General features: G+C 44.7%; 1 protein-coding gene across 9 annotated transcripts in view; it reads left to right on the forward strand.

The window, feature by feature from the left end:
• Positions 1–24,658, forward strand: part of MRAS (muscle RAS oncogene homolog) — a 35,307-nt gene that overhangs the window by 8,080 nt on the left and 2,569 nt on the right. For 4 of the 9 annotated variants that reach the window (XM_085553220.1, XM_085553222.1, XM_015868831.3 and 1 more), the window contains exons 2-5: positions 9,996–10,206; positions 19,115–19,268; positions 22,235–22,334; positions 23,613–23,692. In XM_085553220.1, coding sequence (XP_085409346.1) covers positions 10,014–10,206; positions 19,115–19,268; positions 22,235–22,334; positions 23,613–23,692 — 527 coding nt within the window. In that variant the 5' untranslated portion in view covers positions 9,996–10,013. Of the gene's footprint in view, positions 1–9,992; positions 10,207–19,114; positions 19,269–22,234; positions 22,335–23,612; positions 23,697–24,658 lie in introns of those variants that run through there. The other 5 variants (XM_015868833.3, XM_015868832.3, XM_015868829.3 and 2 more) reach the window with 2 other exon arrangements.

A 24,658-nucleotide genomic window follows, 5' to 3' on the forward strand; every position in this document is an offset into this window, starting at 1 on the left:
ATTAAGCATCTGGGATTTGAATTATTTAATAACAGAACAGTTTCAATCTACTTCTGTGTTAGTAAAGATCTGCAGCAACCCATTTTTTTGTTTTCTTTTTTCCTTGGATTTTTCAATTACAGACTTCAGAAACTCTTTGAACCTCAGGAGGGTGACTTATTGGGTCCAGAAGAGCTGAGAAATACAATTCTTTTTCTAAGGCCCCCTGAGCACAGCAAGTCACTCCCTGTTGTTTACATAGCAGCCTCGCAAGAGTATGGGAATAAGCGTTAAGTTGTCAAAGCAAAGGAGAAAAATCACATTTTCGGGTGTAGGCTGTATGGAAGCATGTGTTTGGATTTGTGCTGTGTCAGAATAAATCCTTTTGCTGCACTAAACAGTGGGAGCAGCTCTCTGGCTGGGTGGCCAGATTGTCTCATCTGTTTCTGGATTGCAAGGGGAGAACAGCAATATTGGCAGTTGGTGTGGGCTTGGGAGGGCTGGTGAAGAGGTGGAGGGGTGTAGCTTGAGAAGTGGGAAGGGACAAGGCTGAACCGAAGTGGCAGAGGGCTCCTGAGCACCAGCAATGGGTGGAGGTCTGCTGCTCCCTAAGGCCTGCTGACCCCAGGCTGACCGATGCCCTTCTAAATCTTTGTGCAGTGTGGGCGGGGGGGACACAGTGGGTGGAACTGATGACCCAAAATATAATTTCCCCTTCCTAAGACTGGGTGTGTACCAAGCTGGTGTGGTAAAAGAGTATGAACCAAAAGTGCTGAGAGATGCAGTGGTTAAACTGAAACATGCTGTGGCAGGATGAAAGTAATCGTGTCCCTTACCAGCCCTTAAGTGCTTTGGGGCTTTTCTTTTTTCCAAGTGGCTGCAGTCCATGCTGTCTCTATCTAGGCTTCTCTGCTTTTAATAGAGAGAATTTTACATGCTAAGGCACCAACAGGGCAACCCATCTCGTGTCATTTTATAGCTCACAGGGTCAAGATAAAATGTAAGGACATCTCCAGTTATCTTTTTGTTCAAGTTTTGGTTTTGTCCTGTGTCTGTTTGTTTGTTTTCCTTCAGTCTCCTTGAATGTACTGAAGCATATGAGAAGGACCCCTGTGTGGAGTGAATGACCCTCAGGGAGAATCCCGCAGTTCTAGGAGGGCCAAATCCCAATCTCTTGTTCTGCCTGTGAGCTTGATATTTAAAACATGATGTACTTGAGTTGCCAAGGCTAAGGCTGGCATTCTCTTGCCTTCGTGTTTAAAAGAAATAGTGGTAAGCTGCAGGCATAGAGATGGCATATGGGGCTTTACTGTGAAGCCAGAGCAGCACAGTGCTGCATCCCAGGGTTTTTGAGAATATCTCAGTATCTCGACTGTTGTGACTTTGCAGCTGTATGGTGGATAGATGGAAAAATGGCTCCTGCTAGTTCTGAAGTTGCTGTGCAATTTCTCTGTATGTATGGCTGCACATAGAAGCACTCACAGTTCAGGAAAAAAACATGTGTGTCCAGCCCCAGTAAATGATGAGAAATGTGGTGCTGTCAGTATTTAACTGATGTTTTATCCTCTTCTCCCATCAGAGGTTCCCTGGTGCTAATACTGAATGGTGCGTTTGCTCTCTGGGTCCCTATGCAGTGAACAGAGCTCAGTATATCTCCTCATTCCTCTGGGACAGTGGCCCTATGGGAGGTCTGTCTGTCTGCAGTTTCTGGAAACGTGTTGCTTCCAGCCCAGTGACTGAACAGAAGGCAGGGCTGAGTGCCCTCAAGGCTGACTCCTGACATGGGTCTGGCTGTGTGTGGCATGGTGTGTTTCCTCCATGTGGATGCTAGAAGCAGCTATAGTGTGGAAGCAAAAGATGTTATTGTTTGTATGTGAAAGATGCTTTGTGGCGATGACAGCCTCTCCCTTTTCCTTTAGCTAGGGAGAGATTCTGCTCTTGGGTTGTTTTTTTTTTTGTTCTGCTTGTTTGTTTTGGATTAATTTTCCTCATCCAAATAATAATTGATTTCTGAGGGGGGTTATGTTTGAGTTCCAAGTGGATTTCTGATGTGATTGCACAGAGTGAGCAGTGGTTGGAGCCCTGCTCATCTGAGGTACTTAAAGAGAGTGCAAAACACTCTGGAGCTACAATTTTCCACAACACACTAATCCAGTGAAGAGCTGTAGACTTGCTTGCTGGCACTGTTTAAATCCATAATGCAGCACCACCTGCCAAACCGCAGGGCATAATGGAAGTGTTAATGAATATACATATATACCCTCCCACACTGCGGGAAATTGAATGACTTAAAGTTTGAGGCAGAGGCTTCAGACTGAGTGTAGATGGAACAGGCTTTGTGTGCCCTGCATCTTCACAGGATGCTTCTCAGGCACTGGCAAGGCAAATGCACTCAGCAGGAGGGAGAACTTGAGTCAAGCATGGCTAAATTCTGTTGCTTAAGGGTGGTTTGGGCAGTTGCCTTCTGGTTCCTTGGTACTTCCTTCATGTCAGAGCATCGAGTGTGCCTTTGCCACTCAGAGCACGAGAAGGATACAAAGAGGGAGGTGACTACTGCACAAGAGAAGGACTAAGAGGCTTGAATGCTGGAGGTGAAAGTGCTGCATGCCCTCAGGCAGGTTCACGGAAAGGATAAGCCTCGGATAAATGAGACCACCACTCTTCTAATTTTCCCCTGTCTCTCCCCAGAAGACTGGCAGCATCAGCCTGGGATCCTCACATGGAAAAACTTGTAAGACTGTGAAGGTCCCTGGTTAAAGCTATCTAAAGAGACACAAAGTATGTTTGCCAGGAGGGAAGGGAGTCTTTTCTGGGATGTAAATGGCTTTTAAGACATCTGGTAGTAACAAGAGAGATGTAAAAAAGCATTAAATACACAATAGAGCCTGACTGGACACAAACTTGGAGCCAAATGCACTGACTGATTTGCAGAAGGGTGACTGGAATAAGATGTACTCTATAAACCATCTCTGAAGCAGCTGTAGGTGCCATGAAGTCTGCATTGGTTCAGCCATGCCTGCTCTGTGCCCAGCATGATGCCCAGAAGGTCACAGCACAAGAGGCGGTGATGGAGCTGGTCAGAGCTTGGTGCGTGGCCTGGTGAGGATCAAGCAGCCCTTGTTTTGTTGGGGATGCAGAACCAAACCACAGTGGGGAAGGCAATTTGGAGCAATAAGAATGTTCCATTCTGGCAGTTTTTGGTGCTGCTCAGGATTCCTACCCAGTTGCATCACCTCCTTTGCTGCAAGCCATGTGCAGGCAGTATAGAAACTTAGCACTGCTGTGCTGCTTCTGCTATGGAAACCTTGCTGCACAGTACAGAAGAGTAGCAAAACCACCCCAGGTAGTGAATTAGGGGTCTTTTTATTGGTGTGTCAGCAGGCTGGGATGTGTAAGAGGGAAGCTGCCCATTTCCAGGGATTGTGCTAGCAGGAAGGGCAGCTATTGGAATTCGAGGCTGCTTCCTCCGCTGCAAATTTGTTCTTGTTATCTCTGGCTGGGCAGGGCAGGGGAACATCTTGGCTATCTGATTTCTTTTGCTACAGTATGTTTAGGTCAGCTTCACTATTTCCATGATAACATAAAGAGAGGCGTTCCTGGCCTCACTAGTGAAGAATTTTCAAGAGTTGTGCAGGAATCTGTCATCCCATAATGCCTCCCAGGAGCTTTGGAATTAAATGAGTAAGGGAAGGGATGTTGGATCTGAATACACAAGAAGCAATGGGAGCAAAAGCAGCTGAGCTACACGCTTTGTCAGGGGATGCTCTCATTTAATGTATTAGAAGAAGGGCTGGAACAACTGCAGGTGGACACTCCTAGACTGGAAACCATATCATGTTAATGCAGGTCTTGGAGATGCAGGAATGGCTTTTTCCTAACCTATGTGAGTTTTCCTACAAAACTGATAGCTGTGGTGCTGCGGCTCTAGACTTAAGTATGGGGTGGGGTTTTCGTTTGTTTTAATACAAATCTAACCTCTTCATCTGACTGTAGACTTGTCAGGGTGACTGAGATCTTGTTACATGTTTCAAAAAGGGTACTAAATCACCACAAGTAACATGCTGAAGATGTACAGAGTTGCTGTGGAGGTGAAGGAGGGGCTGTGGTTTGTTTCAGTGACATTTCTCAATAGGACTGATGTGTGCCATGCTGCATTTAGCTAAAGATTGGAACAACAAGGAGCACATGCTTAAAAGTCAAGATGAGTGAACCCCCAAGCCCAGCTTCAGCAAGGGACAGCTGTTACAGCTCAGTGCTGCCGCGAGAGCTCCGTGTTACCACCTGAGAATTTACAAGGCAGTGTGAGGGAGAGGAGCAGAGCAGGCTGCCTACAACCCAAGCAATTTCCAGTGACGTGGCTTTTTACATTATTATTTGTTCAGGCTATAATTCCATGTTTCCTAAAATAACCACAATATATTCATCAGGCAGCTACTGCCTTTAGTTGCCTTTTGTGTGAATCTCAAGTGCTTCATTACTCCCCTGGTGAGTTGTCTTTCTCTTACAGTAAATCTGAGCAGCATCTGTGTGGTGGGGGAGGTGATGTGATCTTGGGTTGAAAGAGAGAAAAGATCTGGTTGGCACCGAACATCAGTGAGGAGTTCAGGGAGCACAGCCTTTGGGATGCATCTTTTTGCACTGGAAGAGATTTTTAAGAGGCCACTTTCAAGTCTGCAGCTACATCCCACAAATCAAAATTCAGCCAGTGGCAAAGCAGAGGGTTTTGTTTTTAAACAACAGTAGGCTTACAACTATTCTTTTTCCTCTTCTTTAATAGCAATCTGATAATGCTTTGATCACTGCTCCAAAAGGAAATGCCTGTAATTCCCTGTACAGGTCTTGCCAGGTTCTGCTCTCCATCCTGGAAGCTGAAGGAGTTGAGAGCACTCTTACCTGGCAAGATCCTCCTTAGAAAACCTCCAGGAGCTGAAACTTGGGTTTTGAACAGCTTAATACTAAATGATGTCAGACTGTCTTCCCACACAATTGGTCTCTTCCATATTGATTTCCCACTGGAGACTTTCATGTGGTCAAGCTTTTGCTCATTGTATCCTTTTGGAGGCATCAACCAAGCAGGAACACTGACATGCTGAAGGAAGCCTGGCTAAGAGTTAACCGTGTTTATTAAGTAACAGTTGTCAGCGATTATTCATACACCTGCAGGTCCTTTGGTTCTTCTAGGCTTGAAAGGCAGTCATGCCAACTCAAGGGAGAAATTCCTGAAGTTTGCTCAGCATGACTAGGGAGACAGCTCCCTCCACAAAGCACACATCCCAAGTTTAAGGGGTTTTCAGTAGCTTTTAGTCCAAGGGATTACCTCCAAGATGCAAAGCTGCACTATTTTGGTACCTGGCTAACATCTTTGGGTGTGTCATGGCAGCGGTGTGGCTGCAGCCAGCCGCCTGCAAGAAGAACAGAGAGGGAAGTGTTCAGATCTTGCAGAGTTTCAGCCCTGGAGGTATTGCAGGGAGCTGCTAATGCTTGCAAAGCAACTGGGTAAAAGGGTGTAAGCGACTGAGCTGTGGCTAGGGGAAGAGTTATTAATGGCAACTGTAGGAGTAGTTGGCAGCATTGGTGGCTTCCTTGGCCTCAGGTGAGGCTGGTGTCCCCAGGTATGCAGAACTCTGGCAGGGCATATGTGAAAAACAATCCATGGACCGGAGCAAACAAGCAATGGCAAATTTGCTTGAGGACGGGCTGGTCAGCATAAATAAGTGTGCATAAGCTAAATCTTGGCCTATTGCTCTAGCAGCTCCCTAAAGTTGTCATTTTTGGAGAGTGGTAGTGAGGAGGAGGGAGCTGGTTGCTCCCACACAGACCCCACTGCAGCTTTCTTGAGGTTTCATAACAGAATTAAGCAATTTGTCATGTGTTGCCATGGAGACCAGAAATCACTGTCATGCCAGGCTTTTCTGTCAGGGAGCTGATGCCTTTAATTGCTGTAACCTCAGCTGTGAATCCAGAGCTTAATTCTGAGCTCTTTACCTGAGGTGATGGCTTTGCCCTGGGAGCTCTGCCTCTGGGAGAGTGGAGCTGGAGCCAGGGACGGGAGTGCTCATACATTAACTGTCACATATCTGGGGCAGATCTCCCTGTTATGGCACAGTGCCCCACCTCTGCTCCAATCAGCATGAGTTATAATGGCTTACACAAGCTGATATCTGCCCTGCTTATACTCAGGGCAAGTTTCCCCATGGTGATGTGCACCACATCTATGGTCTGGTGACCCATTGGTTGCATTAGCTAAGCTGAATTTCTCCATTATCAGCATTTATGTATATCTCAGCCCCTTCCACTCCACCCATGATAAATGGGATTTTACTCCATTCATTCTGCTTCTGTACCTGGAATCCTTCTTGCCGAGGAGTGCTCAACATCAGTGGCACTGTGGGCCACTGTTTCTCTTCCTCCTTGCCATCTCTCCTAGAAGTGGCCGTGTCTCTGTCTCAGTATTAGGGAGTTTGTACTGTCAGGACCCAGATCTTACCAACATGTGTGAGGGGGAGCTGCATAAATCCGCCTCCATCCAGCGACTTAAACAGAGCTTTGCCAGTGTGTGTCTGTGTAGGGTATGCATCGTTCTCTTGGCTCCTTCAAAATAAACAGCTGTATAAATTGTTAAGATGATAATCATCACAGCTTATTAGCGTATTACCACATGCTGCTTTGTATTCAGACAATAGATAAAAAAGCGTCTGTTTAGTTTTTTCTTGATCAAATCTACTGCAAATGCATTCCTCCTTGCTCCCTTCTGAGAAAGGCTGTGTCAGTACTCCTGCCAAAAACATATGAAAATCAGCCCGACTCTTGTGCACTTGCCCATGGCGATGTAACCAGCCAGCGTGAAGCTCTGTGCACCTTTGTAAGTGGTGAATGCTTTCCAGGAGGTGACATATGTTGTTTTCAAGGGTTGATTTATTGGATGGTTGAGATGATAATCTCATCAAGGCATGATCCGTCTTCTTGCTTTGATTGTCAAGGCAGGTGGAGGTGTAGAGAGGTGGAAGTACTTGGATTTTGGAGGTTTGCATTATGTGCTGGTAGGTTTGGGAGCGCTGCTTTCTTTTCTGAGATGGAAACTTATTCATGAACACGTCTGGTGTCTGCAAAAACATGTGACTGTCTGGCTTTGAACCCAAAAGACAATTCATGTCTAGAGTGCACAAGGACACTCCTTAGGAAATACTCCAGTGATTTGGGCAGTTTGACTGTCGTTGCCCCAGGGACCTTCAGCAGTGTGCTGAGGATGGCACATCTAGGCAGCACGCTGGGGCCCCGCTGCTGCTGGTGGATGCTGACACAGTAGAAACACTCGTGTGCTGCTTTTTGACACTCGGATAGAAGGTTTTGTCCATTCATGCTGACATCACCTAAATGCAGCTTTTGTACTCAACAAACCAGCCTACAGTGCCTTATTTTTAATTTTATTTTCCTAGTTATATTCTGGTTGGTTCTCTGCAGGCTGTTTGTTGCTCAGACTGTAACTTAGAGTATAACATAGTAGCTGCAAGTAAACACTGATTTGCCCCTTTTGAGTGTTGGACAGCCCGTTTGTATGATGGGCTAAATATTATCTTAGTACTTTGGGAAGTGTTCCATGCAAGATAAGCTCAAGGCTTCTTAGGAGGCAGTTAAAGGGGCTGGTACTAAATGCTGGTGGAAACGTAATTCTTCTCTGCTGAGCAGTAGCTTGCGGTTTTGTGAGGAGGTCAAAACAGTGCACAAACCAAGTGTGGTTTTCACATCTGTGTCCTGTCCTCTGCATTGTGAGCAACAATTGGTCTTTCATACAGCACATCGGAGGCGCACAGGGTGGCTGACTCCTGGGCACTCCAGTGTAAATAAAGCCAGGGTGAAGCTGCGGCCACAGGCAAAGCAAAAAGAAATTGTTGTCAAATGTGTTGGGAAGTGATTGAGGACAGCTTTTAGACAGAGCCTTAGTTCTAAGGAGCCTCTAAGGATCTTCTGACTCTAGGATGATAATGCTGAAATAAAGCTTGATCTTACAAGCCAACATGAGAGAGCTGGTTGAAATTGGGAGATTCCTGCAAACCAAGCATGTGGCCTGTTGATAGTGTGATCTTGTAAACATGAGGAAAAGTTGCTTATTCTCAGTAGAACAGAGATAAGAAACTCTCCCTCAGGATTGTACTGAGGAGCTGAAATCAAAGTGGGTGAGAGCAGAACTGTGCTTCATCCCCTTCTCCCCATCCAGCTGCTGTTGATAAGGGTGGAAATGCTGTTCTCAAGAATTTCTCCATACAGTTCAGATGCAAGCTGGCTTGGTCATGTTTCTCCTTACTCTTAACATGTTGGCTTGTGTCAACTGTTTGACAAGAAGTCTTTGCAGTTCCCGCCAGTCCTAGCAATCTCACCTCTGTGATAAACCCTTTTCTGTTCAACACAGCTTTGTTTTTAGAGGAAAATTTAGAATGGTTCCTATACATTTAGCCCAAGAAGTCATCTATTTCATAGCCCTGGTTAGTGGTCAATACACTCAACTTGTACAACATGTAGCTTATGCATATGGCAAGTTATTTCTGTATTTTCAGAAGCATCCCCAACACAAGCTGTACCTTATCATACGTAATGTAGTGTTGGGGTGAAAGGAGGAGAGAAGACTCCCTCATTAAAAACAAAAACATGGAGGATTTTTCTCTTTTGGCTTTGAGCTGTGACTGTAGCCAGGATCAGAGCTCCGAGAACTGTGTCCTGCTGGTTGTGGCTGGATCATAGTGTGGTGGTCAGAGGCAAGACGTAGCAAATAAACCTTGTTCTCATGCCTGCATGCAGGGAAAAATGCATATACACAGTATGGTGAATCATTCGCATTATCTTTACGTTGTCTTTGAGCATGGCTATGACTTGAACAGCACACTTTGGGGTCAGTTGCTGACACCAAATATTTCAGGAGATAAATTTTTGGTTACAGCTTGGATTCCACAGGCTGCTTTGGCCTGAGAATCTTTTTCCCATAAGTAAAACAAACTTAAATTTGAATATTCACATCTGATTTTATTTTGCCTCCTTTCATGTGTTTGCCCGCATGCATGGGAAAGTGGGTGTATAGGGGGGGGGAGAAGCTGGTTAGCAGAGCTGTGAAAAGCCCTTTGTCAAAGGGTAGGTTCTTTGCTATACGATAAGAAATGCAGGACTCTCAAGCACTGCAAGTGAGAAGTGCCTTTATGATTCAGTAATGTGCTATAAACTGAAATAGTGGTTTGGGAGAGCAGGACAAGAAAAAGCTAAGACTAAACTTGGAGGGTCATATTCATAGAATGGCTTAGGTTGGAAGAAATTTTCAAGATCATCTAGTTCCAACCCTGCTGCTGTGAGCAGCATTGCCAGCCAAGATTCCCAACAAAGCTAGGAAGTGCTCTTAGTTGGGGAAAATCCCTACAGTTGATAAGACCCCCACAACAAGCTTTGGGTAGCTTAATGTGGATACCAGTCAGGATGCTGATGGTTGATAGCAGTGTGAAGCATTCCCTCCAGCACAGCCTCTTCACACCCATATGTCCTGTTGTCCAGTTGTGCGCAGTGAATTTGTTTGTCTCTTGTCTCCCATGGCTGTGTTGCAGCCACAAAACCAGCTTTCCTGCTGGGGCAGTTTTTTTCCAAAAGAGCCCATAGTTCCTGGCGTGCTGCCCTCTGTGTGAATTTCTTCATTCTCAGACTCAAGGCTGAGAGAGAGGAAAACAGTTAAGTGTGTTCTTGTGTGCCAGCAGGACATTATTTGGTGACAATTAGCCAGAGTTGTAGATTGGGGCCTGTGCAAATGAGCTACAGCCATGGTGCTGTCTGCCCATGGAAGTGATGGGCCTAGGATGTGATGGAGCTGTTGGGAGGGCATGCGCTGTGCTGTGATGTGGGACAGAAGGACTTTGAATGCTGTCACATCTATGCCAGCCATAGAGCTCTTCCTCACTTCTTAGGCATTGGGTCAGAGTTGCCTGGTGCACGTTGCTCTTCTTTTTCACTAACAAGTAATCAGAGATGGTTTCTTTCTCCAGCAGGTTTAGCACAGTGGCAGCATGGCTACCAGCGCTGTTCCCAGCGAAAACCTTCCCACGTACAAGCTGGTGGTGGTTGGAGATGGCGGCGTGGGGAAGAGCGCTCTCACCATTCAGTTTTTCCAGAAGATTTTTGTGCCAGACTATGACCCAACTATTGAAGACTCCTACCTGAAGCACACAGAAATAGACGGGCAGTGGGCAATTCTTGATGGTGAGCAAGCCACTTTTGTGGTCCTCTTTCTTTTCTTGCTGAACACGAGGACAGGTAGATCTCAGCATCTTCCACAGTACTTTTGTGTTCTTCCTGTGCTGTGGGCTGCCAGGAATTTTATTACAAGCTGTCCTGTGAGCAGCAGCATGTGGTCTGCAGCTGATCTCCAGAAAAGCTTCTACTTCTGTCTGCATTGGTTCCAGTTCTGCATAGAGCTGTTTCTTGAACGAGTGTGAAAACCACTTAATTGTCTTGAGTGGTGGTTTCCATGCTGCTTGCACCTATGCTGTCAGTCTTCAGAATGACCAAGGGGCACCTATTTCAATCCTCTGCATTTACCAAGGAGGATTTGTTAGAGTTGTGTGGATGGGCTGTGAGCCACTGTGGTGACCTCCTCTAGTAGAGTTGAGCTACAGAGGCTTTAGGGAGTATGCCATGTGCTTCAACAGTGCTATGAGGAAGAAAATAGCATATAACTTCTACTTAAAATCTATGTTTTCTTCTCATAAGCAATGCTGAACTGCTGTACTGTTCTGCTAAGAAACTCTGGACTTTCCCATTAGTATCATGTCTGGTCTGCTGTTTGCATAGGGAATTGCTGTAGCTGGCTATGTTTCAAAAATGACTACCTCACAGCTCTGCCAACTGTGAAAATCCACAATATGGAGCTCTAGGCTATGTCTCTGCATGGTTATTCCATGCTGCAAATGATATTTGGGGTAGGCATCCCTGGTAACTATCTTATGTCCTGGGAAACACTGGTAAGAAGGCAACTGAATGAGGGTTATAACTAGAAGGAGCATTTAATCAAAGCTCTCATCCACTGACAGAGAAGAATTGTAACATCTTTCAATTTCCATCTTTCAGGCGTGATGTCCTCATACCTAGTTACTTATACCACTTAATTGTAAGCAGCATAGCAGTCTAGAAGGTGTTTCAGTTCTCTGAAGAAAAATTGCCTTCCTTTTTTTTTGTTGTTTTATTATTTTTTTTTTAAGACTACAACCACAAAAGAAAAGAACATATCCCCTCAATTCTGCAGGTGAGGGAGAAGCCATGTTTTACCTAAAACTGTGACCTTTCAGTTTGTGCTGGATAAGACAGACCAGAGCACTAAGGGCACTCTTGCTGTCAAAAAGCTAAAAGTTTTGTTTGGCTTTATATAATGATTAGGTTCTGCATAAAGTAAGCAAATATTTTATGCCTTAGTTACCCACGTGTGTTGAACCGAGTTTAACCTGGCTTGCAGCAGGCTCCCACCTCAGCAGGCTTACCATGAAAGCATTCAAGATCGCCGTTGTCTTAACATATCTAAACTTGGTGTACAGGGACAGAAAAACAGGAGATTGGCATCAGTGGTGGAACATGCAGGGTTACATAACTCTGAAGGCCATAAACTTGGTCTGGTTGAGATCTTAGTTGTACTCTTCAGGGTTTGTCAGATGCAATTTTTTGAGTGCTGATGGCCCCAATGACCTCCAAGGTGTTAAAGAACAGCCTTAACTCACTCTGTTGTGTTTTGTTTTTTAATATACCTTAATCTTGCCAACACTTGTTCTTTTACATGTGTCAGCAGTTGGTCACTGATGGACATCTACATCATGAATATTCCCTTGCGAGTATGTCTCATGGTGCTGTCTGCATCAGAGATGCCTGATCTCAGTTGACCATCACACAATGCACTTGTGTACATTTGTTTTTTAAATACTAGTGCTGCATTAAAAAAAAAAAAGAAAGAAAAAAGAAAAAAGACTCTGTTATACATGAGAGAATGGATTTCACTTATATCTCTCTACTCCATAATCCAACCCTTTAAAATTAGCTACCTTTATCTTCTCTGGTATGCCTCATATTCTAATATTATGGCATCAGCTGCTGTATACGTTGGTGTTGACTGAAACAGCCTTTCAGGCATCTTTCACTGAACATTTGGATATATTTTTGTTACTCAAGAAAAAACCATCTGACCTGGGGTGGGAGTGTGGAAGGAGGTTGTTTTCCAACAAGCAGAAGCTTAGCCTTTACCATCTGCCAAGTAGAAACAGGGCATGAAGACTGACTATCACATGTGTCTCCTGCCACAGCTCTGTGTCATGGGACTTGGATCTGGGACATTCTCATATACTTGGGCAGCTGCTGCTCTTGTGGTTACACGTGGCTGCATGAATCAATTATGGTGTAAAATTAGGGACAAACATGATAGGAAGGGTGCAGATGCATCATGATGAATTCTAGACATTCCAGTTGGTTTTATGGCTAATTCTCTATAGGGGATGGATTTTTGTTGTGTTTTCTTTTTTTCCTCAGAGCTTATTGTGGGGGATAAAGGGGGGCAACCACCAGAGAGTTTTGCCTTACCCTACCCACCTCCAGAACAGGAAACAGTATTAGAAGATATATATAGATATATATAGAAAGCATCCCCAGCACTTACTATCTGCCCTAGTGTTATGTAGATTAAAAACAAAATTAAAAAATGCACCTAAAAAATGCCCACCTTATGCTATTCAGTTTGCATAAAGCATCTGGCTTCCCTCTGTGAAGACTTACACCCACATTTATTTGGTAGCACTATAGCACCAACTGGCAGCTTGGTAAAATGTTTGACTCGGGTTTTTTGTTTTCCAATGGAATGGGCTTTTATTTCAGATTTTAGACCTTAGAGACAAGCCTGAGCTCAAACTCATCTTTTACATGTTTCCTCTCTGGCATGGGTGGGTATCTCTGTGCTCTTAAGAGAGCAGAATCTATGATAATTTCATGCCTCCCAGAACACTGAGCAATCTGTACCGAGTCCAGCAGTACACTGGGTGCTGAGTGCAGAAATACTTGATTTTTGGCCTTAACATCAGTTTTCTGGGACAATTGATTTGGTGTTTGGAGGACAAGTGCCATAGAGTGGGACAAAGCAAGTTAATTGCATAAGAGATATGCAGGCAGTTTGTGGCTAGCCCTTGTTTTTAGATTTCTGCATCTCCAACAGGGCCTCCGATTTTCTCTGCATGTGTTATCCTCATTTATTTCCTGCTGCTCATACTGAAATCAGTATGATGATGTACTTGGTTAAATGCAGCCGCATGCAGGTGCTGTATGGAAGCATCAGGTCAGAATTAAGTGGGGGCCAGGGTTAATCTGCTTTGATTAGGTGTTGCTCCAGTTGAGTTGCTGTCATTGATTTGGTATGCTCCTTTCTGTGTGCAGGCTGACTTAGCAGAGGATTCTTTTGATGTGGCTGTGAAGTGCCAATCTGGAATTATTCATCTGGGCATGAAACCAAAAGTAGAGTATCAATACAGGAAAAATTCCCAGTGGTTCCAAATTCCTTGTAGTTCGTAAACCACATGCAGGTAAAAAGGTGGTGATGAGGAGAGGAATTGATAGCCATGAGCAGATGGCTTGGGCATGATGATGAATTGAGCTAAACAATTAGCTGCTGGTAGAGCTGCACCAGTTGGTAGCAGCAGAACAAGGAGTTGTTCCTGTGTATTGGGTGATAGTGGTCTCTTTTCCTTTTCTTTCCTTCTGCCAGAATCATTAAGATGAAATTCCCACTGGCTACTACAAGTTGTCTTCCTACTACTCGTCTTTAGTTCTCCCTTTTTTCTTTTTTCCTAACCCTAACCCAATCCTCCCCCCCTTTACACAAGTCCCCGTCTCAGTCCCTGGGTACCCTTGTGTTGGGTTCGACCTGGTGTGCATCCCTGTGGGAATAGCAGTAAGCACTGTTCTTCACTGTTCTTTTCCCTGGGCTCTCTTTCTGCTCTCTCCACTCATGTCACCCATGCATTCCTTTTTGCAGAGGGTTTTTGCTGCTAGTCATCTCAGGACAGGCTGTCTGCTTTTCTGTTTGGGAAGCTTGGGAACAATTCAGCCACGAGGCCAGAAGGAGAGCAGAGGTCGCTTTAGACTTGCAGGCAGAATGGTCGCTTTGCGGCTCTCGCTTGCTTTATTTCTTTAAACTTTGGGTAATGTCATTGACAGAATTAAAATTCAAATAGAGTTTATAATTTCATTCTCTTATTTGTGTGTACAGTATTTTTCCCTCCCTTGATTGCTTGGATTTTGCAACCTTGAAAGAGGGTTTTTTGTCCTGGGTTGTAGGGATTTTTTTTTTTTTCCTGCCAGGAAAATTTTGATGTTGCAACATGGAAAACACAAGGCTTTGAATACTTGCCCTTTGTTAGAGAAAGAGCTCCTTTAAGGGCTCGCATCTTTATTCTGTGTATTGATGTGGCAGCCTCTCTTCTGAAGGCTCCCCTTTTCTCTTTCCTTAAAGAAAGGGCAAGAATTCAAGTACTTGGGTTTTCCATGTTATAACATCTGTGTATTTAGTTAGGGCACAGAAGAAGGGCTTATGAAAGCCCCAGTGTTTCCCATCACATGTTTATCCCTGTGGAAGGCTCTCACGCCAGGGGCAATGTGGCTGTATCTCAGCAGACCATTGACAGTCAGAGAGACCAAGCAAAGCACTTTGCCTTTCCTTGCTCGAGGTACAAGCACCTTCCATATCTCTGCAGGGTGATTTAGGGTGCAGGAATACAACGTACAAGCTATGGGACCCCTCTGCCCTGTCTGCTTAGCACCCAAAATACCAATTCCTTAGCTAAAGCAAATATTCCTGAGGACTGCCCTATACCACACTACTGCTGATGGGGGGATGAAGATAGGACATGGCTTTCTTCAACCTGAAACTGTTATGTTTGTTTTGTCAGTTCAAGTTCCCCCCCCCCCCCCGAGTTACCAAGCTGCAGAGTAGCTGGGAATGGAGATTCTCTGGCCCCACCTTTGGAAGCAGAGCTGCTGTGCAAAGAGGAAATCGAGACTCAGAGAGAAGTGCCAAGAAGAGTCTGGCTCTGTAGCTCACGATGACAGCATTCCCCTGACGGTGCCACATTCCTAGTTCTGCTCTTTCCTCCAGGGACTTTTTCTGTATTTTGCATTAAGTTGTTGAAGAGGCAGAAAATGGCCTGGAGTCAGACTTCTTGCTGCTGCTCCTGTCCCTGGCTCCTGTCTACTTGCAGATCCATCCAGCCTCTTAAAGGCTTGCACATACTCTGTGTATGTCGCTGAAGGGACTGCTTGCAAAAATCAGGTCATGCACAGAGTTCTTGCCTTTCTGAGCAGGAGATCAGTCTCGGCATGAAGAACTATATCCTGTCCCTCAGCTGTGTGGTGCACAACCACCTTTCTAGAATGCCAAAGTGCTCTCAGAGCTGCTTTCAAGTCTGGCCACAGCAATGTGTGGATGCCATTAGTATTTGATTTTTTTGAATGGAAGATAGAAGAAAGATTTAGTGTGCTTTAATGTGCCTGTCTCATCATCACTGGCTCCTTCAGTGAGGCACTGGAGGAACTCTTGTTTTGATCTATATGCCTTATTGCCCAGCAATGTACAGGTAAAGACACAGGAGTGTGTGTTGCCTCTATGTGGGATAAGAGAAACTCTCGTGCACAACCAGATTTGAGCTGCCTCAAGGCTGGAAATGCCATTTTTTAATCTGAGCTAAATCCAGTGGAGGCTTTGGGAAAAGTAGTGTCATGGCTTAAATTTCATAGTCAGTATGCCTCTGCCCTTGGCTTAGATTTATATGCCTGTATCTGTGGTTGGCACTCGGAGCACTCTCAGTTACGGAGATATGCCACACAGAAGACATCTATACCAGGAAACGCTGAGTGCTTCTATTTGAGGCTTTCTGGGCTCCTACATCTACTCAGATGTGCTTTCTCTGAGCAGCTGTGCTCTTGTCCGACCCATCAGAACTCACAGGAAAATGGTATGTAAAGCTCTAAGGATTAACATAGAGTTAATTACAGCAGTTGCGGTCACATCCAGTGGAAAGCAGAAAAGGCTATCTCTTTGCTTAGCAACCTTTCACTCACAAAGCAAGAGTCCTCATGCTGGGCTCTGAAGGCTAATTGCGCTGAGTTTATTCTCCAGCCGATTTGCATGAAAGCTCTGTAATAAGACTTTTGCATTGCCTTCTTTGGATGTCTCTTCCTACTTCAAGTTGTTGGCTTCTCACTGCTCACCCATAGGTTTTCATTGGGGTTTCTCCTTCCTTCCTTCCTCTTTGATGAAGTTTGTGGGAACTAAACCAAGCCTGCTGTCGGAAGGTCCTCACTGCACTGCACAGTGCATGAATTTGATTTCGATTCTTGGAAGAATGAGGCAGGGGAAACCTGCTGTGTTTTCCTCCAGCCTTATTTCCACTTTGGCTTTAATGTGTTGCCAGGGTGGCAACTGACAGACAGAGTACTGAGTGCTGATTTTAAAGAGTACCAAGGGAATAGAACTCACAATTCTTTTCTACTTATGATTATTTCTAAGTCTCCTGGCATCCTTTTTGCAGAAATGAGGATTTTAAGAGGAAGCATGTTAGCTGAAGTCCTAAATCTCCTCACCCTGTTGGGAAGCCAGACAAATTACCTTCCCAGTTTCACCTCCCCAAGATTTCTGCTGGCTGCTTTCCCATTTTAGTATATTATAGTCCTCAAGTTTATTCCATAGCATTACTCTGGAGCCAAAGCTGCTTGCCTGTGGTCCTCTTTCAGAGCTGATGCTTTCCAGGATGTGACCCAGTTCTCCCTACAAAAGGATCCCAATTGCACTCTCCGCTCTTATTTCTGCACTACACAAATTGTGAAAACCATTAGGATATAGAGGGCTGTCTTTAAGAAGAACACACTTAAAACTGAAGCAGGGATGACTTCTGGCCAAACCTGTGACCCTTAAGTTTGCATGAATTGGAAATTAACTTTTACCTCTGCATGTCTTCTTGCCTATGTTTCCAAAGTGCCATTTTCAGCGCTGTCTGGACTTGTTCTCCTTTCCAAGAGTGCTGCAAATTAATTCCCTGTAAATAGTGGCTGCTGACACAGCAGCCCTGCTTGTGTTTAGCATTAGGAAGGGAAAGGAATGGCAGCAGAGCCCAGCCCACTGCTAGAAGCTGTCCTACTCCTCCACAGGTTGGGTGTGCGTGTGTCTAAGAAAGGAAGGGAGTGTATGTAGGGCTGGCAGTCAGCTCCCAGCCCTGCCCTGTCATTGCTTCCAGCTGGTTCAAGAGTCAGATGAGGGCAGCCCAACCTCTCCTTACAGGTTGGGTGGATAGGAAGGATTGATTTCCTCTTCCATTCCAGCCGCATAGTCTTGGCTTTATTCCATAGTCTCTTCTGCTCAGGGCGTAGAAATTCATCAGTGCATGCAGTGTCTTTGGCTTGTTTTTCTTTTCTTCCTTTTATCTTCTTTTCTTCATCCTTCCTGTTTTCTTTTTCTTTTTTCCTATGGTCCTTAGGAACAGCCTGGATGCCTTTGAGCTGAGACCCTTGTTTCCTAGACTTAAGGGAGGGAAGTGGGATAAAAAGCTGTGAAAGAATACTCATGCCTATCCAGCAAGTTTTTGCTACTCAGCAAACAAGCCCCAATCCTGGGCTTTTTGTAAGAGCCTGGAAGCTCTTTTTACCCTTCAGGCTTTCAAAGTGGTGGGAGGCAAATGAATAAGACTGAGGAGTTTTAAGGGGTCTGCCATTGCCAAATACCTCCTCTAGCACAGCTGCCTTTCCTCAATACACAGAGCACACACACTGTGGTGTGCTGTGCAGCATGTTGAGCATGTCCCCACATGGCCATCCGTGCTGATTCTGCATGTAATGCTGGCAGTGAAGTGGGCTTTATCTCAGCCTCATCTGGAAATGAGGGCAGCTGGAGTACTTACCCTGCAGGGAGTGTCCTCCTAGGACTGTGGGCCTGCTTGGACTAGAAAAACTCACACTGAGCCCTGCTGCTCTATCAGCAGTACACACCTGACACTGTCTCCATCCACCAGTGCCCAGGGCTTTCCTTGTTACTCGTGGGCAGTAGATGCTAACTCTGCAGCTGTACAGGTGAAAAGAGTTTTCTTACTCTACCCAATTGGCTGGGATGTGAAAATGTTTCTAATCTTCAGAAAGATCCTGCATTTGCCTCTAGGATACAGTGATGCATATGGACAACTACTTCAGATCTGCCAATGTTTTTTGAGCTTGCACCTTGTATTGCTAGCTTAAGCTGCTGAACTCTTCCTACCCTCCTCCTGCCAGCTGAAGCTGTGGCAGCAATACTAAGTGGGAGCCTGCTAACTGGCATTGCTACCATGCCTCAGTGTATGATGTTTACTGAGAAGGCAGGTGTCACTTCTTCCAAATGTGGTTCATGACATAACTGATGGGAAACCCTAGTAGGCAAACTGATGGCTGCCTGTTGGGGAACAGCATTATGTTGCTTCCATAGCCTGGGTATTTTATAGGATTTGAGCTTAGGCGACTAGACATTGTTACTAGCTGACCTGGAAGGCGAGCCCATGCTCAGAAACAGGGCTGTTATATATGATACACAAACAGCTTTTCTGTCATAACAATCTTCTGAATATAAAAACGTGACTTAGGGCTACATATGTGGGGAGTTCCTCTGGACTGCACCATCTCGCTCTGAAAGTACATAATTGTGTAGAAATAGTATCCAGGCAGTGAGAAAGGGAAAACACATGCAGCCATCACTCGAGGTTATCTCCCAGCTCTACTTCACCACAATCCCTGGGTTGTCCCTGACATTTAAATTGTTATTTACTTGCTCTTTGCTTTTCCATGCAGGGATCAGTGAGAGAAGGAAGAGGGCTGGAAGGTTGGGCTGAGGGATACTTTGAGCCATATCTTGCCAGAGAAACAGTTTCTCAGGTTCCGTGGGTAGTATTTGATACTTTGAAGGAAACTAATATTTATATAGTCCTCTTCCCTGTCACCTTTTTTCTCCAACTTGCTTTCACAGAATCTTTCAGCCTTTAAGAGGACCAAGTCCAGTGAGCTGTAGAAGGGCCATGAAGCACAGTAGCTATTGTTTCAATCAGTAACTAAAAACCTTTCTCTTTTGTCCTAGTTCTGGACACAGCAGGCCAGGAGGAGTTCAGCGCGATGCGGGAGCAGTACATGAGGACAGGAGATGGTTTCCTTATAGTCTACTCCGTGACAGACAAGGCCAGCTTCGAGCACGTGGACCGTTTCCACCAGCTGATCCTCAGAGTCAAAGACAGGTGGGTGCTGCACCACTGGAGCTCCCCAGCCCTGTTGCAGACCATGCTGGGGGCCTTCAGGTCCCTGAGACTTCCTGCTTGTTTCATGGCAACTTCTTGTGTGCTCTGTGTAGGTTTATAGGTCTGTGTGTGGGATGATAAATATCCATTCTGATGAACTTTCTGAGCTGCTTTTCATGTAGAAAAGTTTGGTGGATGGAATCCTGTAATGAAGTGAAGTGATTTTAGAAGGGAGAAGCTCCAGCCAGACTGCCTGGTCATGCCAGACAAACCTTAGAAGGTTGTACATGGCATAGGCCTGGGAACAAATATCTTGAAAGGCTCAGGCTGAGAGGAATAATTTTTCTCAAAAGGGGATAAATGCAGTTAACGCATTGTGCTGTGTAACAACTGTTTTCAATGAATGTAACATCTCAGCGGGGCAGGGGGAAAGCAAGACTGGTCAGCTGCTCCACTCCCTGTGTACATGTGGGAGAAATTAGCACTGGGAGATTACTATGGTGAGCAAATCCATCCTGACAGACCTAAAGGAAGCTGCCAGGGCTTTATCTTCCAGATAACTCCCTCTTCCTTTTCCAGTTCAAGAGATGGTGATTCCTTTCACACTAGGTGGAGTGTGAATTAAGCCCTTATTTGTCTGCAGCTTTTAGACGTTTAGCTTTTCCGTTCATAATAGCTGTTAATTATGGAAGTCATCAAGAAGAGCCACCGGAGGGTTCGGACCTCGTTGCTGGCTTCCTTTCACAGCTCTGAATAACTTCCCCACAGGAAGGGTGGATGCATATCATGTGAGGTTCACAGCTGACAGCTCTTCCAGTAAAGCGTCCAGAACAGAGCCCGTGAGAGTAGAAAGTAGAGGAAAATCCACCCTTTGATTTCATCTAAATGAACAAAAACGTCAGTCACTCAGCCTGCCTCCCAGATAATGATGGCGTTTCCTTCACTGCCGGCTTAGCTTAGGGCAAGTTCACCCTGTTTCTAAAAGCTGAGGAGGACAGCAAAGTGTTTCCTGTAACCTGCCACAAGCAGATGTTGGTTTTGTCTAACATAGCTTTGTGAAAATAGGATGCAGTGTTCGTTGTTTTGCTTTGGACTGAAACCTCTAGCCCTCCTTATGCCGTACAAACAAGCAGCAGCGTGTGAGAACCAGGAAGTGAAACAGGCTCATGAAACTGCTTGTGTTTCCCCACGCTGGAGTATATAATGCCAGGAGCGTAACACTTCATTCTGAGATTGTTCCTATTGCTGTGACTTTTCTGAACAGCATGAATTAAGTAAACCACCCTGCCAGGCCTGTGCCCCGGCTTTAATCTAGCAGTCAGTTTTGAGGACTCCAAATCTAAAGCAATTGCAGGCTGCTGCTCAAAACCTCTGTCCCTTTTCTTTCCATAACCTAAATTATGCTAAAGCTTACAATTGTAGCAGCATGTTTAAATAGCAATCACACAGCTCACAGCAAAGCCCCCACAGAGTTTTATGCCCGATGTAAACATGGCAAATGAGATGCTGTCCAAACGTAATCCTTCTCTTATCAATGTGCCACAAGCCAAAAGGAATCAAATAATCCAAGCAAGTGTTTTGTTCCAGAATAATCAGAGTAAAGATGTATCAGTGCTCAGGTGTAAATGTTAAATCCACATTATCAGAATCAATAACTGCAAGATCCATTTAAAATGCAGAGAACAGTACAGTGCATTTCCAGCCAGAGCAGTGGGCAGCATGCCAGGGAGAAGATGGAGCCCTTATCGTCTCAATGAAAAATGACACAGAAAGTCTGTTTGAAAATCCAGGGAAGTCTTTTATGCAGCAGCGAGTGCAGCCAGCTGCTCCTTGCTCTAATAAAATCAGCTCTGTTACAGCAGAGATCACTGGAATCATTTTAGGAGGGTTTAAAATTAACTATAAGACAATAATGCTGCAGTAGGCATCATTTATTGGCAGTTACCTCCTTCTTCGTAGCAGTGGGTAAAGGCCACGCAGCACAGCTTTGCTGTATGTAATGCAGCTGGAGTAGAGGCTCTCCTATGGGAGGTGGAGCAGGAAGGAGCCACACTGCCAGCACCTCCCATAGCATGATCTGGCTTAATGTAATCCCTGGAGCTACACAGACCTTTATTTACCATGATCCACACACCTTGTCGGGAAAGCCTCACACAGGGCTCGTCCCTTGTAGTGTCTGAAGGCAATCGCTTATATGTCTGGTAAAGTTCAAGGAATACTGAGTAGTAATACCAAGCAAGATGGTTTTGGTACAGAAGAATGGTTGTTCATCATGCTTTCGCTCTATGATGAGAAGCAGAAAATAGTAGATAATAGCATCTGGAAGTATGGCAAGACTGGGTTCATGCCAGCCTCCTCACAGCTACCACTGCTGGTCTTGGGGTAATTAAAGCCATTGCCCCCAGTCATTTTCTTCCCAGTTTGATGTCTCCCTACGTGTGAGCTCCACAATTATCTTTTCTTCCCCTATGGCTGCTTTCAGTGGATAAGCATTGTGCTGTTCTCCACCAGGACATGAACTGATACCCTTTCTTCTGACTTCTTTCTTTTTACCTTGCAGTGATGAGCAGCTGTAAGGCACACAGCTACTGAGATGTTACTGTTATAAAAGAGTCCTGTTTCTCTGTTCAAGATTTGCTTCCATGCCTACATTAATTTCCTTTTGTAGTGGTTTTATTTAGCTGGATTCACTCCGTTACCCAGCGTTACGATGGCACCTTAATAAGCTCCTGAAATGCCTGTGGAATAAGGGTGAATGTGTGCATGTTGTTGAAGTAAATTTTTATGAGCGTGCATACTAGTTCAGTCTGGGGGCTGATGTACATTTGTATGATTTATCTTTATATTTCTTTATAATTACATGGTACATCTGTAGCTGAAAATGCTTGATGTCAGTATTAGAAAGTGAAACAGACAGTGTTTTGTGTTGTTGCCTGCTAATAACTGTTTTCTTTTTTTTTTTTCAGGGAGTCCTTTCCAATGATTTTGGTGGCAAACAAAGTTGATCTAATGCATTTACGGAAAATTACGAGAGAGCAGGGAAGAGAAATGGCAACAAAACATAATGTAAGTCTGTAAAATTGTTTAATTGCTTGTTTTAAGTACCATTACAGGCATTCAGAATTGAATTACCTGCTTATATGGAGCTGAATTGAAGTGTTTTTCTTAGAATTGCACATTTGCAATTGCGTTTCGTCTACCATGAAGCAGTAGCTGCAGAGTTCCCTCAGAGTAGGGTCAGTTGGTTGCTGGAACTAGAAGCTCTACTGCATGTCAGGCTACAGCAAATCTGTGGCTGTCACAAAGTCATGTGTATGAGCTGTCTGCAAACAGTGAGAAATGTGAATGTTCAAAATGAGGGAAGAAAGCACAACCTCTGAAAAAGCAGCCAGAAGTTAGGAAGTTTACCCAGGTGCCCACATGAAATGAACTTGTTAAAGATAATGGAGTTACAGGGTTGTGAAGTCAGTATAAATCTTGCCCACCCTCTTAGCTCTGTATTATTCACACTAGTTTAGCTTGAGAATGAGAAATTGCTCTTGGATTGGTGTAGATCACATGATACTTCGCTAATCACCTGTAAATGCCAGAAGTCTTGAATACCCAGAGGGAGGCAACAGCTCCAGTAGGAGGTGCTTAATGAAAAGATAAAGGTAAAAGCAAACAAGCATGAGACCTTCTGGCAGCTTGCTGTACCTGGATGGCAAACTACTTTGTGTTTCTAAACAAGGCACAATGGGGTTTTGGTAGGGCAGATTCATTCCCTCCCCCTCCCCAAGGAAGCTCAGTGCTGTATGAGCCAGTATACTGAAACTACAGCACAACACGTCACACCCATTTGCATGTACACACTTTGGAAAAGGATGTGCATGTAAATGCTTTGTAAGAGAGCAATTTTATCTATCTGCCAGCGTGCTGGACAAGCGCTCTTAGGAGGCTCCGTCTGTTTGTTAGACTTTGAAGAAGATCATTTTACACCAAAGGGGAATTTTAGTCATGAAATATTCATGCTGTTGTCCTAATAAGATGTGGCAAACGAGAATTTTTGGCAAGTGCTCATCTTTCAATCACCATCAGCAATTGCTGTGTCTACAGACACAACCTATGAAGAGAGAACATCTGGCTGCACGGAGTCTTGTGATCACTCTTCCCCAAATCCCAGCTTTCTTTAAGCATGAAGATGTTGATATCAGTGTCATGACAACATTTTGTTTACTGGTACTTCTCTGGTATCTTAGACACCCCGTTTCTCCATCCTGTAGAATGTTTCTCATTTTGAAACTGGTTTGTTTCCAACATATAAGCTGATACTTACCTCTTTCATGATATACTTCTCTCCTTCAGATTCCGTATATAGAAACTAGTGCCAAGGACCCACCTCTAAATGTTGACAAGGCTTTCCATGATCTCGTAAGGGTAATAAGGTAAGCAGTAAACACTTGGCTGAGTTGGTGCCTGTGGGTGGGACGTGTGGGAGTCCTGGGTTGGAGAGCCAAGAGACAACATCTGGTGTGGGCAGGGTGAGATGGGTTAGTTGGGGTAGTTGATTTCTGGGTTTTAGTAATCTTCCTTGTTCTGTACATGCGTATGAATGAATATGAACTAGCAGGATGTTACCTTTGTAAGAGACCAGTGCTGGACAGTGTGAAAACTAGTTGTGACCATGACAGAAAAAAAATGTCACTGAAGAAAGCAAAGCTTACTACAGCAATTGGCTTTAAAAGGCCAGTATTAAAACCTGTGGGCCAGTAATGTGTTGTTTTTTTATGGCTTTCTCATCTCAGGCTCTCATGTTGCCCTACACTTAAAGAGCTTTTTTTTTTTTTAAATCTCATAGGTGAGTTTTGCCATTTTCTGCTCACTAAATGGAAAAAAATAAGCCACTTTGTATGAAAAACAGCATGATCTAATGGCTAAGCCACAGGTTTCCTCCTCAGACAGCAGAGGTTTGTTCCCAGTTCTGGTATGAGCTGCTTTTGTTCGTTTTGGCAAATGCCTGCTCTCCGGGTGAACCCAACTCCCATTGCTGTTGGCAATGTACTGCTGTCCAAAATGCTGGCTGCCTCACAGGAAAAGAGCTGCGTGCACATCTCAGCATCTCGTTGATAACCTCCAATCTCTCTGAAGATTTGTTTTTCTGGCAGGGGTTGTCTGCCAGGTTTTTCTGGGCCTTCATTTTTCATGTGTTGGGAGGGTGCTGAGCTGAAATAATGCTCCTCCCCACCATGCAGTCAAAGTGCCTTGCTTGGCAATTAAACCATGAGACATTTATTCACAACGTATCTGTACTTGTGAATATCTTAGCACAGCCTCGAGCCAGCCTCTATCAAAAGCAGATGGTACTGCCCACTCTTCCCACATATCTGAAAGGCAGGGGGCAGAAAATCTTT

Source organism: Coturnix japonica, chromosome 7, assembly GCF_054131305.1.
Source record: "Coturnix japonica strain WE chromosome 7, WE-NBRP24, whole genome shotgun sequence".
In the NCBI taxonomy this organism is placed as follows: Eukaryota; Metazoa; Chordata; class Aves; order Galliformes; family Phasianidae; genus Coturnix; species Coturnix japonica.